The sequence below is a fragment of the Mirounga leonina genome, unplaced genomic scaffold (assembly GCF_011800145.1).
Source record: "Mirounga leonina isolate KUSES-001 unplaced genomic scaffold, KU_Mleo_1.0 Mir_228, whole genome shotgun sequence".
Classification (NCBI taxonomy): Eukaryota; Metazoa; Chordata; class Mammalia; order Carnivora; family Phocidae; genus Mirounga; species Mirounga leonina.
Genome location: NW_023270619.1, coordinates 424245 through 442349, shown reverse-complemented (window position 1 = coordinate 442349; position 18105 = coordinate 424245). Strand labels below are relative to the sequence as shown.

The following is an 18105-nucleotide window of genomic DNA, read 5'->3' as shown; positions in this document are numbered from 1 at the left end:
TACAGATCCTTTGTCTCTTTGGTTAGATTTATTCCTAGGTATCTTATGGTTTTGGGTGCAATTGTAAATGGGATCGACCCCTTAATTTCTCTTTCTTCTGTCTTGTTGTTGGTGTATAGGAATGCCACTGACTTCTGTGCATTGATTTTATATCCTGCCACTTTACTGAATTCTTGTATAAGTTCTAGCAGTTTTGGGGTGGAGTCTTTTGGGTTTTCCACATAAAGTATCATATCATCTGCAAAGAGTGAGAGTTTGACTTCTTCTTTGCCAATTTGGATGCCTTTGATTTCTTTTTGTTGTCTGATTGCTGTGGCTAGGACTTCCAATACTATGTTGAATAGCAGTGGTGATAGTGGACATCCCTGCCGCGTTCCTGACCTTAGGGGGAAAGCTCTCAGTTTTTCCCCATTGAGAATAATATTTGCTGTAGGTTTTTCATAGATGGCTTTTATGATATTGAGGTATGTACCCTCTATCCCTATGCTCTGAAGAGTTTTGATCAAGAAAGGATGCTGTACTTTGTCAAAAGCTTTTTCTGCATCTATTGAGAGGATCATATGATTCTTGTTCTTTCTTTTGTTAATGTACTGTATCACATTGATTGATTTGCGGATGTTGAACCAACCTTGCAGCCCAGGGATAAATCCCACTTGGTCAGGGTGAATAATCCTTTTAATGTACTGTTGGATCCTATTGGCTAGGATTTTGGTGAGAATTTTTGCATCCATGTTCATCAAGGATATTGGTCTGTAATTCTCCTTTTTGATGGGGTCTTTGTCTGGTTTTGGGATCAAGGTAATGCTGGCCTCATAAAATGAGTTTGGAAGTTTTCCTTCTGTTTCTATTTTTTGGAACAGTTTCAGAAGAATAGGTATTAATTCTTCTTGAAATGTTTGGTAGAATTCTCCTGGGAAGCCATCTGGCCCTGGGCTTTTGTTTTTTGGGAGATTTTTGATGACTGCTTCAATTTCCTTAGTGGTTATAGGTCTGTTCAGGTTTTCTATTTCATCCTGGTTCAGTTTTGGTAGTTGATACATCTCTAGGAATGCATCCATCTCTTCCAGGTTATCTAATTTGCTGGCATAGAGTTGCTCATAATATGTTCTTATAATTGTTTGTATTTCTTTGGTGTTGGTTGTGATCTCTCCTCTTTCATTCATGATTTTGTTGATTTGGGTCATTTCTCTTCTCTTTTTGATAAGTCTGGCCAGGGGTTTATCAATCTTGTTAATTCTTTCAAAGAACCAGCTCCTAGTTTCGTTGATCTGTTCTACTGTTCTTTTAGTTTCTATTTCATTGATTTCTGCTCTGATCTTTATGATTTCTCTTCTCCTGCTGGGTTTAGGCTTTACTTGCTGTTCTTTCTCCAACTCCTTTAGGTGTAGGGTTAGGTTGTGTACTTGAGACCTTTCTTGTTTCTTGAGAAAGGCTTGTATTGCTATATACTTTCCTCTTAGGACTGCCTTTGCTGCATCCCAAAGATTTTGAACAGTTGTGTTTTCATTTTCATTGGTTTCCATGTATTTTTTTAATTCTTCTTTAATTTCCTGGTTGACCCATTCATTCTTCAGTAGGATGCTCTTTAGCCTCCATGTATTTGAGTTCTTTCCGACTTTCCTCTTGTGATTGAGTTCTAGTTTCAAAGCATTGTGGTCTGAAAATAGGCAGGGACTGATCCCAATCTTTTGGTACCGGTTGAGACCTGATTTATGACCTAGGATGTGATCTATTCTGGAGAATGTTCCATGGGCACTAGAGAAGAATGTGTATTCCGTTGCTTTGGGGTGGAATGTTCTGAATATGTCTGTGAAGTCCATTTGGTCCAGTGTGTCATTTAAAGTCTTTATTTCCTTGTTGATCTTTTGCTTAGACGATCTGTCCATTTCAGTGAGGGGGATGTTAAAGTCCCCCACTATTATTGTATTGTTGTCAATGTGTTTCTTTGCTTTTGTTATTAATTGCCTTATATAATTGGCTGCTCCCATGTTAGGGGCATAGATATTTACAATTGTTAGATCTTCTTGTTGGATAGATCCTTTAAGTACGATATAGTGTCCTTCCTCATCTCTTATTACAGTCTTTGGCTTAAAATCTAATTTGTCTGATATAAGGATTGCCACCCCAGCTTTCTTTTGGTGTCCATTAGCATGGTAAATGGTTTTCCACCCCCTCACTTTCAACCTGGGGGTGTCTTTGGGTCTAAAATGAGTCTCTTGCAGACAGCATATCGATGGATCTTGTTTTTTAATCCAGTCTGTTAGCCTGTGTCTTTTGATTGGGGCATTTAGCCCATTTACATTCAAGGTAACTATTGAAAGATAGGAATTTAGTGCCATTGTATTGCCTGTAAGGTGACTGTTACTGTATATTGTCTGTGTTCCTTTCTGGTCTATGTTGCTTTTAGGGTCTCTCTTTGCTTAGAGGACCCCTTTCAAGATTTCCTGTAGGGCTGGTTTTGTGTTTGCAAATTCCTTTAGTTTTTGTTTGTCCTGGAAGCTTTTTATCTCTCCTTCAATTTTCAATGACAGCCTAGCTGGATAGAGTATTCTTGGCTGCATATTTTTCTCATTTAGTGCTCTGAATATATCCTGCCAGTCCTTTCTGGCCTGCCAGGTCTCTGTGGATAGGTCTGTTGCCAATCTAATGTTTCTACCATTGTAGGTTACATATCTCTTCTCCCGAGCTGCTTTCAGGATTTTCTCTTTGTCTCTGAGACTCGTAAGTTTTACTATTAGATGTCGGGGTGTTGACCTGTTTTTATTGATTTTGAGAGGGGTTCTCTGTGCTTCCTGGATTTTCATGCCTGTTTCTTTCCCCAAATTAGGGAAGTTCTCTGCTATAATTTGCTCCATTATACCTTCTGGCCCTCTCTCTCTTTCTTCTTCTTCTGGGATCCCAATTATTCTAATGTTGTTTCGTCTTATGGTATCGCTTATCTCTCGAATTCTGCCCTCATGATCCAGTAGTTGTTTATCTCTCTTTTTCTCAGCTTCTTTATTTTCCATCATTTCATCTTCTATATTACTGATTCTCTCTTCTGCCTCATTTATTCTAGCAGTTAGCGCCCCCATTTTTGATTGCACCTCATTAATAGCCTTTTTGATTTCTACTTGGTTGGATTTTAGCTCTTTTACTTCTCCAGAAAGAGTTTCTCTAATAACTTCCATATTTTTTTCAAGCCCAGCTAGTATCTTTAAAGTGATGATTCTGAACTCTAGATCTGACATCGTACTAATGTCCGTATTCAGTAGGTCCCTGGCAGTCAGTACTACCTCTTGTTCTTTTTGTTGAGGTGATTTTTTCCGTCTTGTCATCTTGTGCAGAGGAGAATAGATTAATGAGAACTGATGAACTTTTACACCATAGTCAGTTATACTAGCTCTTTTCTGACCCTTCTGTTTTTAAGGGCAGTGGGAGTTCAATCTTTCATCTCTATATTCATTCTGCACAGTCACTGTGTGCTTATAATATGTGAGATATTATACTAGGTTTCCAAAGACCCAAAGATGCCCAAACCCTGCTTTTAAGGGGCTTAATCAAGAAAGTGACATGTTTACACAGTAAAAGACTACCAGGCTGTATGTAGTCAAGGTACAAGAGTGAGAAAGCCAAATGTTGTGAGTATTCAGAGATGGAAGAGATTACTTTATCTTAGATTTAATTTTATTTCAAAATATAAAATATATACATACATGGGAAACTTTAACATCATAAGATAAAAAAGACACTGTTCTCCCTCCTTCAGTGTCTTTTCTCGGAGGCGACCACTGGTTAGTAGTCTGATATATTCCTAAAGATGTTCTCAGTGCATAAGATGGGTAGCAGAGGACAGTGGTGGAGTTGTCCTGGGTGAATGATCTCCGAGTGGTATTAAATCCCAGTTTCACCTTGAACTTGGACAAGTTAAATATCATTTTGGAGCCTTTGTTTCCTGAGGTGGGGGGTATTGTTGATAGCTACCTCTTAGACCTGTCACATTCTATACAGTTGTATAACCTGTTGTTGTTTTTTTTACCACGTGTATTATGAACATCTTTTAATGTTCACACACATGTGCAATAATCATTCTGTGACTGTTGCAGAGTTGCACGGTGTGACTGACGATCCTTATTGAATTATTCCGTTACTGCTAGACATACATGCTTTCTTATTTAGAACGGATTACTCTCTTATTGGGATAACTAGGACATTCTCTGGGGGGGGCAAACATTTGAGCTAGGTCGCAGTGTGCTTAGGAATTTGGAGTACACTGTTGGGCAGAGGGCATTAACAGGATGGCAAAGAAAGAGGCAGGAATTTATTTACTCTTTCAGTAAATATTTATTTAATACATACTGTGTTTTGGAATAGAAACTGGAAATACAGTAATGAACTGGAAAGAGCCCCTGTTCAAAAGTGGCCTATGCCTGGTGATATGCATGTTTAGGGAATGGGTAATAGGGGGCTCTGGCTAGAACGGAGGTATATTTAAGGAGACGCATTGCTGCTAGAGCTTTTTCAAGAGATAGGCCAGTGGTGGCATGGTTCTGCAGCCTCCCTGTCTCCCAGTGAAATATTACCAAGTGACTTTGCAAAGACATTTGTAGAGGTAACCAGACCTCTGCAGGATTTTGATATGAACTAACCAGCTTAGCTTCACAGTGGCTCATGATTCATACCTGCATTTTGGAGATAGACCGCGATACCCAGTCTCATTTGGGGGGACTTTGGAGAAAGTTCTGACACATTGTGGATCATCTAGTAAATACAGGGCATAATGATAGGTCAGGAAGAGTAAAATGTCATCTTATGCCTGGAAATTTAGGAGATCCAAGACTTCTTTATCTATTGACCAAAAATCAAATGCTTTATCAGGTCAAGGCTGTGAGCCAATGAAAACACCTGGAATAAGCTTAAATACATTACTGGAATTGTTGCTCTCATTCTCTAAATAGAGCTCCCTATAAACAATTTTTAAAATTTAAACCTTAATTTTATAAGGCAGAAGAATGTGGTGTATATTGAAAAGAAAGGTAATAAGGAAGAGAGTAGGAAAGGCCAAGGCAGTCTGGGGAGTGGGATGTGGTTGGGTGGGCAAACCTAGACATCTCTTTAGTTTGTTCACTGCAAGGATTCTTTTGTACCCACTCCATTCTCAGAGACACAGACTTTGTGTGCAATCAGCATTTGAAGTGATGAGGAAGGGACTAAATCCAAGGTCAAAGATTCTGCAGAGTTAAAGACAGAAAAAAAGAGATCTGGCAGAAGAGGCTAATTTTAAGGCATTAGTCCAATTCATTTCATTTTGGATGTTGTTCTGGGAGTGAGGATTTGACACTGTGGTCAGAGGCTGTTCCTCATTAGTGTGGTGTCATAAGCATAAACCCCAGACATGGGCAAGGGTTGAATTCATGCCATGAAAAGTGTGTCTACTACTTCTCTGGCACCAGAAATATTTGGAAGCCAATAACAATAGGTCTATAGATGGCAGGGAAGAGGGTGTTTCCAGAAAGAAGCAGGCAGGATGTCCAAGTAAATCTGTCAAGATAAAAATGATAATTTTTTCACCAATTTTGAGCCATATTAGTTATTGAACAAGATACAACGCTGCACAGCATTGCGTGCTGATGGAAGAAGCTTGACTTTATTATAGTGAACTGCATTGATTTCTTCTTGTGCTAGTGTACATATCAGCCCAGAAAGGATGCTGCCGAGAATAATGGAGACTATTCTACAACCTACAGGGACAGCCTACACATGAAATTCACAGTTTACTAAGTCCTTCAAAGAAGGAAACTGTGGCAGGCTATAAATCAATCCTGTTATTAAAAAGCCACTGCTGCTTACACAGAGCCTACATTTCTACATGTATCCATCTGTTTTCTGGCCCTGGCTGTCCCACCATTTCCATAGCTGTCTCAAGTTGCTTACAGATAGGATGGCATTGCGGTTGATTCTCTTATTTCTGAAATGGAAGTGATGTTTATCCTCCACTTGTAACACAGTTTGACTCATATGAACTTGCTACTATTTAACCATTTATGACATATCAAGCTCAGTGGCTCAACCTAATAGTTTAGAGATACTGACAACCACCTGGATGGAAGATAAGTTTCTAAATTTGAAGTCTCCATGAGTCTGTAAAGGTGAACTTGTAAAAGATTGTGGCATTTACAAATCTAAGTAAACAAAAGTCAAGTATGGAACTTTGCTTTATCATTAGGGTCCTAACCACTTCTCTTAGTTTTTTCAGAAGACCAATGATGTAAAAACCCCGCTACAGTGAATTTGTCCTATAGTAGAATTTATATATTTTATTTTATTTTGAAGATTTTATTTATTTATTTGACAGAGAGAGAGACAGTGAGAGAGGGGACACAAGCACGGGGAGTCGGAGAGGGAGAAGCAGACCCCCTGCTGAGCAGGGAGCCTGATGCCATGCTGGGCTGGATCCCAGGACCCTGATATCATGACCTGAGCCGAAGGCAGCCGCTTAACCAACTGAGCCACCCAGGTGCCCCAGTATAGTAGAATTTATATTGTTTTAGGAAGAGAAGTTAACCTTTGGGAAATTTACAGAAAAGTAGCATTAATTAAAAATAAGTAAGATCGAGTTCATGAAGACAGAATTAATTAAAAGTCAAAAGCTAGAACTGAAAAGTTAGTATAAGATTAAACATGAGTGACTGCTCTCTTACTTTAAAAATAATGTTTTTACTGAGGAAAATAAGTTTTTAAATTCTTACAATTCATCTTTTTTACAGGCTCAGGCTTCATTGTGATCAATAATTTGAAAAACTAAAAGAGGATCTATATTCTGCTAGTAACAGATTGCTGGAGAGGTATAATGACCCATAGCTTTGTAAATTGTTCAGTTACATGGAAGTGAATTAAGACTGAGTTAAAAGGTACCTTCCTCCATTGAGAATTAATGTATGAAGGAGGAGGAGTGATTTCTAAATCAGTAAACACAGTGACAGGAACCTGAGCAAGTTAGCCCCATCTTCACTCTCGGTCTCCCAGTCTGCAAATACTGACTCTCCTCTTCTATAGATAAAAAAGCTACCAAAATGAGAGGGCAAATAAACAGTTGTAAAGTTTGACCTTTGTCAAACTTCACCCACCCACCCTAATGTCTTATTTATCACGGTGGTAAGAGAGCAAGTTTTATTTGGGGTAAGCTGAGGAACTGTGGATTTAAATGTAAGGCTCTTCATACTCCTAATGAAATAGATCTAATGCCTAATATAATTTTTCAAATAGCTTAAGAAACTATCCGTTAGCATAAAAGCTTTGTTTACTCATTTGCAATCACAGGAAATAATCTGTGCTGTTTTTCTGTTGAATCAGAGGGAGTTACTTAGCATGAGCAGGGTCAAGCTTGAGCAAAAGGATTTGCATTTTAAATGTGACAAATTTCTGTGGGGAAACTTATGAGATGGTGAATAACATATTAAAAGATATTTATAAGGAGGGAAAAGTTAGCACCATATTCTTTAAAATTTCTTTCATGCAAACTATACAATCAATCAGGATGAGTTTGGAAAACTCAGTTAAACTTCTTATACTGTTAGTAATATTTGTTGATGTATATTAAATTAATTAAAATAGAAAACTGAATCTTTCCTTTTTATAAGAATTTAAAAGGCAATTACTGTTTAAATTCATAGGCCAAAAAAAAAAATCTAAGATTTTAGTGACCCCCCCCCACCAGTTCAACTCATATTTTGCAGATAGTACTCCAGGTTATTTTGCATAAATAGAAAACTCAGACCAAAGGCTTCTATCCTTTATAAATGAGATGCTTTCACCTGATTTTTCCTTAAACTGGCTTAGAAATTTTAGCAATGGTTATGGTTAGTAATGGTTATGATTTTCTGCTACTACAATTTGATTCTAAGACCTTGCAATCCATTACCTTATAAAAGTCTTATTTTCCTTGATGTTTTATTCTAAAATTACATTCTTTTAACCAACTTCTTTAATGAAATTAGTGTGCAATATAATATTTCTCTTCTTTTCCAGTTTTGCTGAGATATAACTGACATAAAACATCGTGTAGATTTAAGGTATACAATGTGTTGATTTGATATACTTATATAATGCAAAATTATGACCAGTGTGGTGTAGCTAACACCTCCATCGTGTCACATCATTACTATTTCTTTTTTGTGGGGAGCTACTTCTATTTCTTCAAGAGTGAGACATGCATGACTGATGGATTCAGTGTTATACTGACAAACTCCCAGGCCCAAAGTCACCTTTCATACATCTCTGGATCAAAATGTAATGTTAAAATATAGGGACTATCCCTCAATGTGATAACATATTTTCTTATTTGAAAATTATTTCTATTAGCCTTTTGTGGCACAAATGTATGAACATTCTTAGGGTATGCACGACGAATATAATGCAGGAGCTACGTGATAAAAATAAGTGTGCAAGCATATGTTTTGCCTTTATGAACTGTAGTGGAGAGACCTTCTGCTAACATCTTTCTTGATGAAACTATTTTGTAACTTTCTGAAGGAAGCTGTTGGGACAACAACTCTCATGGGTGTGGAGGTCAGATAGAAAGGAAATGGGAAGAGCTCAGGGCACTGGGTCTTGATTGTCAGTTCTAAAGCACCACTACTTGAGACGTTTATGACTTTAACCGGGTGTAAACCACAGGAGTGTATAATGGGAAAAAGAATTCTACACAAATAGGCAATGAATCAGGTAACATAACAGCCTTTTTCCTGTCTCTCATTTCTGTGATGGTTTTCCTTAGGAAAAATCTACCATTGTTTAATTTTTTTTCCTGCTCTATTGTAAATACTTGCAACTAATTCTCTTGTCATTTTTTTTTTTAAATAAAATAACCAGGATTTTGAGAGGATATCCTTTTAAAAGCAATTGATTGCTTCAGAGTCGAGAAGGAAAAATATTAAAAGTACGAACGAAAAAAAATTTCTGGAATCACTGAATTGACAGAACTATTTTGTCACTTGGTATTGAAGTTGCTTATTCTGAGCAATGTGTATCTACTGCTCTGGCAACTGTTAAAATAAACAAAGCTCCTGGAGGCAATAAAGAGCATTTAGAATGTACTTAGTTGAAATGGAGATTCTAAACATTTAAAGCATTGTCTCCCAGGCCATTAATAGTGAGATGTTGTTTGGCCTTGCTAAAGGGTATGAAGGAAGTAGATCACATCTGGCTAAAAATTCAGCTCCGAGAGCACTTACCTTTAATAACATAATCTAAAATTATTGCCTTCAACTATTATGGAAGGGCAAATTAAAATGTGCATAAACTTCTCCATGATCATATGGTAATGATGGGGGAAATTATTATACAGGCGGCCCTGACTTAATGATGATTCGACTTAACAATTTTTGGAGGGTAGTGAAAGCAATATGCATTCAATAGGAACCTTTTATTTTGAATTTGGTATTTGGATCTTTTCCTGGGCTAGCGACCTGCGGTGCAGTGTTCTCCCATGATGCTGGGCAGCAGCAGCTGCTCCCAGTCCATCCTGTGGGCAGAGGGTCAGTAGCCAACACTTACATTCTTACCATTCTGTATCCATACAGCCCTTGTGTTTGTCACTTTCAGTACTGAAGTCAGTCAGTTACATGAACTATTCAACACGTGGTTATACAATCCGCTTTGTGTCAGATGATCTGCTCAACTGTAGCATCCTGCACGAGTTTAAGGTAGGCTTGGCTGAGCTATGATATTCAACAGGTTAGGTGTATTCAATGCATTTTCAGCTTATGATATTTTCAACATACTTTGGTTTTACTGGGACATAACCCCATTGTAAGTCAAGGAAGATCTGTACACAAACTATAACCAAGTATTTTTATAAATGTTACACGGCCATCTTAACAACTTCATACCTGCAAGACATTTTTCCCCTTTCTATTTTGATAAACTAAATTGTCAAAGTCAAATCATTTCCTTCTTGGAGAATTTTGCCAAAACTGCTTACCAGCTTTCATCTTTAGAAAATGAAGCTTGTTAATGAGGAGAGTTCAATTGTTTACATTTCAAATGATGCTATTAATGTTTATGAAGCACTCCATTTGATAACTTGTTGACTCACAGTTTGTAATTGTGAGCTCTCTAGGCCTGGCAAGGTCTTTCTTTTGGGAAATTCCTGTCAACTGTTGTCATCCCTTTGGGGAGGTTCCACATAATTCTGGGTGGTTAAAACCAGGTAAGATAGTGAAAACTACAGTGCATTCTTCACCAAATCAGAGAATCTTTCTCCTCTGCACACCTTGGTTTGCAATTCAAAAAATTGTTCTGTCAGCAGTCAAATTTTTGAGGCAGAGGGCGGAGGTCCAGGTGACCTGACAGTCTATGAGAGCTGTGTGGTATCCGGGAACGCCGTGCAGCCAGAATACGAGAGCTCCTTATGAAGAGTAATAAATGTGCTCCTGAACAAAGGCAACAGCATGTTTGGCAAAGGAGCTGTTCCTATTTGCCTTCTAAGGCTTTTCTAGCTCGAATGTGTTCTGTTGACAAGTTCAAAGGCATATTTTGCCCTTGATGAGGATAACTCACTTAGAAATGTCATTCAGAGTCCCCACAAGGGTGGGGGAGCTCCTGAGTCGCAACTTCACACATAAAAAGTAAAGCAGGGAATTAAGCCGTTGGGCTGCTGTCAGCAGTCAAATGGGATAATTTCAGACAAAATAAATGAAGTTGGATTTTTACAAGTGACTTGGTTTTTTTTTTAAGTTTGTGTATCTATTGCTGCATACAAATTACCTAAGTATTTAGCAGCTCAAAGCAGCACACTGTCTGAGTTTCTGGGAGTCAGGAAGCCAGGGGTGGCTCGGGTGGACACGTCTGGCGCAGGCTGTCTCACAGGGCTGTAGCCGAGGGGGTGGTGAGGACACAGCCTCCGGAGGAGCTGCTTCCAGGCGAACTCATGTGGCTGTTGGCTGGTGAGGGCTGGCTACTGGCTGGAGACTTCAGCTCTTGCCATATGCCTCTCCCTGGGACAGCTCGCAACCCGGCAGCTGGCTTCCCTCACAGTGAGCAAGGGAGAGGCAGATGGGCACCCAGGATAGAAGCCACCACGCCGGATCGTGATACTTTCACAGTTTCTATTCGCTGGAAGTGAGCCATTAGTTCAAGCCCCTATTCAAGAGCAGGGGATGACATCCTGGCGTGACAGCCGGGAGGTGGAGATTACTGGGGACCATTTGGAGGCTGCCTATCACCCTGGGTTGTCCCTGTCCTCTCCTTAAGGTCTTTGGACTTTGCTATAACTAATGATAACTGAAGGCTGTGATGTGGGAAACCCAGAGCGGGCTCCGTTCTCCCCCCTCCAAAGTTAATCTTTGAGAATTTCCTCAGTAAACACGTTTCCACCATGCATAATATGAAACCTTACAGAATGAGGTTATAAAACCGAAAGAGCAAGATACATACAAGAGCATTTGCCATCCTGTGGAGGGCAGGCTCCGGCTCACTGAACCCCTGACGGTTAACTAGGGACAGGATGGACAGGTGAGGACATGTTGTCATGCTGGGGCCATGATGCTTCCTAATGATAGTGCAGCCTCGGGAACTGGACTCCCAGGCTCAAACCACTGCCTTGTTCCTTAGCTGCGCTTCCTGCTTTTTCTTGTGTAGAAAGAGAGTGATAACAGTCTCTGTAAAAGGAAGATAGTAACAGTATGAGTTAATGTACATGAAGTGTACCCATCAGGGCTTGACACAGAACAAGCACATTGTTGTAAGCTATTACTGAGATAAATTAACAGCAGATGGGTCTCTGAGAATGCTCTTTAAAGTGCTACGATCATACAAGTGGGTTCTATCTTAGTTTTTACCCAGAAATACTCAGAATTAGGTAACTTTGCTGCACCATCCTCATTTTAAGGTTGAAAAAAACACCCGAAGGCTAAAAAGAAAGAAATATTCCAGTTGATTAGATGTTTATGTTTGTTTATTGTTGTTGAAATGTCAGCTGCGGTGTTTTTATGTGACCAGGCACGCTGTGCACCTTAATACCCTGATTTCCTTCCCAGATGCCCTCACGTCGTTTTCATTCCATTTCATTCATTTATTCACTGTTCCTTCCTGGCGTGGGCATGAGCACCTCCTGCCGGGGGCCATGGCGATAGCAGAGATGGTCACAGGCATCGAAACAGAGGCCTGTGACACTGAATGACAAGTGCTCTGGAAGAGGCACCAGGGAGTGAAATGCATCTGTTTGGGGAGGTTGTGGACATGGACCATGCCATGACCCAGAAAAGGAAACTTGTAAGCCATGTAGCAGTATGCCTGATGGAGGAAGGATGGGAAGGTGTTGCAGTCGGAGAGAGTGGTGTTGGCATGATCTAGAGGCAGGAAGCCGCAAAGCATATGGATGATGCTGGCTGTTCAGTTGGGCAGTGGTGCAGAACGCAGGGAATGCATTGGTGGGGCATGGAGCTGCAGGTGGGCACAGGAGCCCCGGCTTGCAGCCTTCGACCAAGGCTGACAGCCGGCACTCAGTTGACACCTCAAAGTGACAGCCAGTGCCTTCAGATCTTTTGCAAGTCCACAGGATCTGGCCCCATCCAGGACTCTGCTGGCACCCCCACCTCTGCTGCCAACAGGTGGGGTTGTCTGGGGCAGGTCACACAGGTCAGGCCTTCTTTTCCAAGTCCCTGCCCGGCACCATCTCCCACAGAGACTCTGTCAACTGGCTCACCTACCTCACCTGTTGGCCCACATCTCACTTTCTCCTTGACAATGGTTTACCTTCAGTGCTCCTACTGAATGCTGTAGTCAGTCCTCCCCCCTCAGTGCCCCCTGCTCCCCCTTTCCCTGCTGACTTCCTGTTCACATAGTGCTTGTCTTCCAGCGTTCCTTGTGATTGACCTCTCATTATGTTTGTTGTTTATCGTACATCCCCCTACCAAAATGTAAGTTTCCTGAGGTAGAAAAGGATCTTTGTGGGTCCCAGCACATAGTACATGCTCAGAAAATATTTGTCAACTGAATGAATCCCCAAATATCTTTGAATTATTTTTAAGGAGCTTCCACTATGGTTGAGAAATAAGAAGCAGAAGTAAAAAAAAAAAAATCTACAAAGTTCCAACATATGTTTTTATTCTTTTACATTGTCTTAATTATATGTTTTCCTGTCAGCCCCATCAATAGTGTGAAAGTTTCTTTCCATCTCCGGTCTTTCATAAAGGAGGTTAGGAATGTCCATGATGGTAAAAAAGTTACAAATATGTGCACGGTTCCTTTGGAATGAAAAAGCACTGTTTGTGGCTTCCCTTTTTCCCTAAGACACCACGCCTCACTTTGCTCTACTGTGTCTCTGACTGCTGGCTTCTAGAGTAAACCATCCGAAGCAAAGGCTGGGGGCTGGCCTTTGCCATGCTTCTGTTCAAATCCTTCCTCAAGTCCAGCACTTCTTGATCTGGTCTCCCTGTATGGATACCATGTCTCTTGCCCTCTCTTTTCTCTCCTACCGGCTTTCCTTCCAACATTTTTCCACCTGTGTCATCATTAAACAGATTTCCTCGTGCTGCAGACTCATACTCAGTCCTTCTGATCTTTAGTTTTTCTTTAGTCATCCAATAAATTTATTTTTTATTGCTATAATGTGCTCATTTTCTTTCCGCATGGAACACTGCCCGCTTTCTTCTCCCTGAATAATAATGAGCACGCTTATGATAAATGCTCATGTTTTTGAGGGCTTCCTGTATACAAGATGCTGAGCCATAGGTATTATTATATATCATTCTATTTATTCCTCATGAGGCTATGTGTTAGAGACAGTTATCAAGTCTGCTTCACAGATGGCGAAATGGGAACCTGGAGAGGGAAGGCACGCCCTTCGAGCAAGTCTCTGGAGTTCTAGCTCTGAGATAAGCGATGCGGAAGAAGGAGCATGGGGTCAGGAGCCTGGCAGACCCGAGGTTAATTCTAACTCGGTCAAATCCTAGTTGGGAGATTCAGGTGAATGATTGAGTCTTTCTGAGCCTGAGCATTCTTACTTATAAAATGATGATTAAATGAGATAATTTGTGTAAAGCCCTGCCATGGAGCATTGAGCAAATCTGCTTCTTCTATTTTCTTTCTCTTCTGTCTCCTCTCTTCCATGGCCAGGCTTACCTGAACATTCCAAACCCTCACCAATCCCATTGCCCTCTATATTTCTGTAACAATTTTAATTTCTCCAGCTTAATTTATGACTTATTTATGCACTGACTTCATTCAGGTGTTATATGGATGTTGCCTTCTTGGTTAGATTTTAAGAGCAGGGACCATGCATTTTCATTCTGCATTTCTCATGATGCTCACCATAGTGATAAACACAGAATAAATGCTCAGTCTTTTCTTCCTAATTGACATATCTACTTAGGTCACCATTTGATCCAGTGGTCCCTGACGCAGTAACCCACACAGGCCTGTGCACCCTGGTTCCAGCAGCCTGCCATTATTAATGACGTTCTCCCTCTCTTCTCTCTTCCCAACTGCAGCGTGTGCGTTCCGGTACAATGGGCTCTCCTTTGTCTACCTCATCTACCTCTTGCTCATCCCTTTGTTCTCAGAACCAACAAAAACAACGATGCAAGGTAAGAGATGTTTGCTGTTCCCTACCATGCTCTGAATGAATTTTGCTGGGCTGTTCGGTTTGTCTTTATCTGATGGAAGTGATGCTGTCTGTGCATCATGCTGGTCCATCTAGGAGCAGGCATCAGGCATGTGGATGGCTGCAAGTTGAGTAGTGTGGAGCTTGTTGGTGACACATTTTTGTCACTTACACAGCTATCCTCCCATACAAGTTCCCGAGTAGGTCTTTATTGGTAGGCTTGCATGTATCTGGAACATTTTGGCTAGTTAAGACGAATTCAATGTATTTTCAACAAAATAAGGCAGAGGGTGGAGCAACATTGGCACATGCGTTGCATATTGGGTTGCTGGGGAGAATGTGGCAGGAGGTGGGAAGGAGGCAGAGCATCATCTTACATTTCCAAGCCACGTAGCAGGAGAACTGGGTAAGACCGGGTCCCAGTCATGACTTGTTTATACATCAGCCGAGATCTCTTACATATGCCTCAATTGAGTACTGAAAGAGAGTAATCTGAGTCTGAGGGATAGTTTCTCAAGCATGTCACTGCAAAATTGTAGATCCATCTCCCATTGTTCTGCAAGAATCTGCAGGCATAGAAAAGAATGTGACTGTTTCTTCTAAGGCTCTAATTAGGAAGCATGGTCTGGCTTATAAATTTATATATTTGAAGTTCTTCCACAAGGATAAACATTAAACCACACCAAATCAATTTAATAGTTTAGCTTTCCAAACAATACCATCCGCAACAAGGACTGTGCCCAGTGTCTTAGGTAAGTGTGACGGCTGTATATTAAGCTGGAAAAAAAAAAGAAAAAGGAAGTTGTGTTTGACCCCACCGACAGAGTGGCATGGGAAAGGCCATTGGTTGTCCTCAACTCATGGTGGTGACTGTTCAGGAAAAGAAGTGAAGACGGTATACGCAGAACACATCACGGCTCTGCTTTTCCCATTCTCCCCCTTAGCTATTGCATCTATGTGTATTATGTTTCCTCATCTGAATAGTTAGGACTGCAGATGCTATGATGACTTCCCTGCCTGAGGAAGACCTTAAGTGACAGCTCTTCTAAGTCACTGAAATCCTTAACACATAAAGAAGAGCCGGAGGAAAGTGAATGTGTACAAATCCTCCTCAAACCTCAAAATGCCAGTTCACGTGACCACACCCAGTCTAGCCTCATTCAGACAGTTCAACATTAACAAAGACATTGAAACAGACTGGTTTTGGGCCTCAGAGCCGAGATTATAACGTATAGGCAAGCTGTATTTCATGGCTTGGATCATAAAATATCATACACATTCAGGAGAAAGTGCTTTAAAAATGAGTAGCTGTATAGATTCAATTCAATTCTCTCTTCCTTTTATATCAGGGTGTCTGCTTATTATTTTATGTGGAAGTCAGGTAATGGGGTTTTGCCCTTCAGACATAGGGGACAGCACCTGGCTTTGTGTTCTTCTCGGCTAACCAGCCCTGCTTTCCGTCGGGCTGCCTCAGTCCCTGCAGGAGTTGGTGTGAAACTGTGTCCAAAGTGTGGGACAATCAGCCCATTGTGTATACCCGGGTGCACCAGGGACCGATGTCAGGAAGCTCAGAGGTGAAACATGAAATCAAAAGCAAACAGCAGCTCTTCTCTATGCAAAGAAATATCCTGAGTTAACAAAATGTGACCAGGTCAGTGCACAAACAAAGCACAATGAGCACCCATACGCGTCTGCTGGTGCTGCTTCTAATGCTGGAGAGGGAAGCACGGGGCCCGAAAGGGAAACCCACAGGCATCTTTCCAGTTAGTATTATGGAAGCAGTGTCGTGATTACTTTCCTCTTTCCTGCATTTCAGTGCCAAGCAGCGGGACTGATATTCAACAGAACCTCATTTATTTATTTATTTGCTTGTTTATGGAAACACAGAGGGTCTCTAGGAGAGGATGTTCCACACTTTTTTTTCCTGAACATGCAGGGCTCGCAGTCCAGGCATTTCTAAAATCTGTGTTTTGAGATATCCCATGCTGGGCACTTCTGGCTGCGCACAGTCCAGGACATCGAAGGTGACGTGGCATGGACACAAGCAACGATGGGTCTGGAAGAGTGACCGTGGTGTGGCTTTTCTGGAAGACTCGGGCTCACACATACTCAGACCTTCAAGTTCATGTTCACACACATTTCTCCTGATTCAGTAAGAAAGTACATTGTCAGACTGAAAGAACTGTCAGCAACCTCCATACCACCTGCTCGCAGACAGTCTGCCTGAAACCACGAGTGAATTCGGACTGCCTCTGGAGCCAACGGTGTTTGTGCACATTGGCGGGACCATGAAATGACGTAGACCCCCCTGGGCTGGAAGTGTGGTGCAGACCTGTAAAAGTTACTCCGTGCCCTTCTGCCCTGCATTTGGTCTGTTGGATTTATTTTTTTCTCGTGGGATTATTTTTCTTCTAAGTGTATCCATAGAGGGCCCAGCATGTGGAGAATTTCCCAGTCGTAACTCGGAGAGTGTTCCTGTGGCTTCGTTCCTGGGATAGTTCTTTTTTTTTTTTTAATTCTATTTATTTATTTGTCAGAGAGAGAGAGAGCACAAGCAGGGAGAGTGGCAGGCAGAGGGAGAAACAGGATTCCCACTGAGCAGGGAGCCCAATGCAGGGCTCGATCCCAGGACCCTGGGATCATGACCTGAGCTGAAGGCAGTCACTTAACTGACTGAGCCATTCAGGCGCCCCATTCCTGGGATAGTTCTGAATGTAAATCCCACTCTCTCCATTGTTGTTGTTTAAGACAGGGATGTTGCAAATGACATTACAGATAAAGGGCTGATATCTAAGATCTATAAATAGCTTCTCAGACTCAACACTGAAAATACTAATAACCCAGTCAAAAATTGGGCAGAAGACATGAACAGACACTTCTCCAAAGAAGACATCCAAATGGCCAACAGACACATGAAAAAATGCTCAACATCACTAGCCATCAGGGAAATCAAAATCAAAATCACAATGAGATACCACCTTACACCAGTTAGAATGGCAAAAATTATCAAAACAGGAAACAACAAATGTTGGCGAGGATGTGGAGAAAGGGGAACCCTCTTACACCGTTGGTGGGAATGCAAGCTGGTGCAGCCACTCTGGAAAACAGTATGGAGTTTCCTCAAGACGTTAAAAATAGAGCCACCCTATGACCCAGCAATTGCATTACTAGGTATTTACCCCAAAGATACGATGTAGTGAAAAGAAGGGGCACATGCACCCCAATGTTCATAGCAGCAACGACCACAATAGCTAAACTGTGGAAAAAGCCCAGATGCCCTTCAACAGATGAATGGATAAAGAAGATGTGGTTCATATGCACAATGGAATATTACTCAGCCATCAGAAAGGATGAATACCCACCATTTGCATCGACATGGATGGAACTGGAGTTGATTATGTTAAGTGAAGTAAGTCAAGCAGAGAAAGACAATTGTCATATGGTTTCACTCATATGTGGAACATAAGCAATAGCACAGAGGACCATAGGGGAAGAGAGGGAAATCCAAAGGGGGAGAAATC

At 41.1% G+C, this 18105-nt stretch overlaps 1 protein-coding gene across 3 annotated transcripts in view; it reads left to right on the top strand.

Moving 5' to 3' along the window:
- PIEZO2 (piezo type mechanosensitive ion channel component 2) overlaps positions 1–18105 on the top strand; it is a 510005-nt gene that overhangs the window by 76710 nt on the left and 415190 nt on the right. For all 3 annotated transcript variants that reach the window (XM_035029291.1, XM_035029293.1, XM_035029292.1), the window contains exon 2: positions 14472–14567. In XM_035029291.1, coding sequence (XP_034885182.1) covers positions 14472–14567 — 96 coding nt within the window. The remainder of the gene's footprint in view (positions 1–14471; positions 14568–18105) is intronic.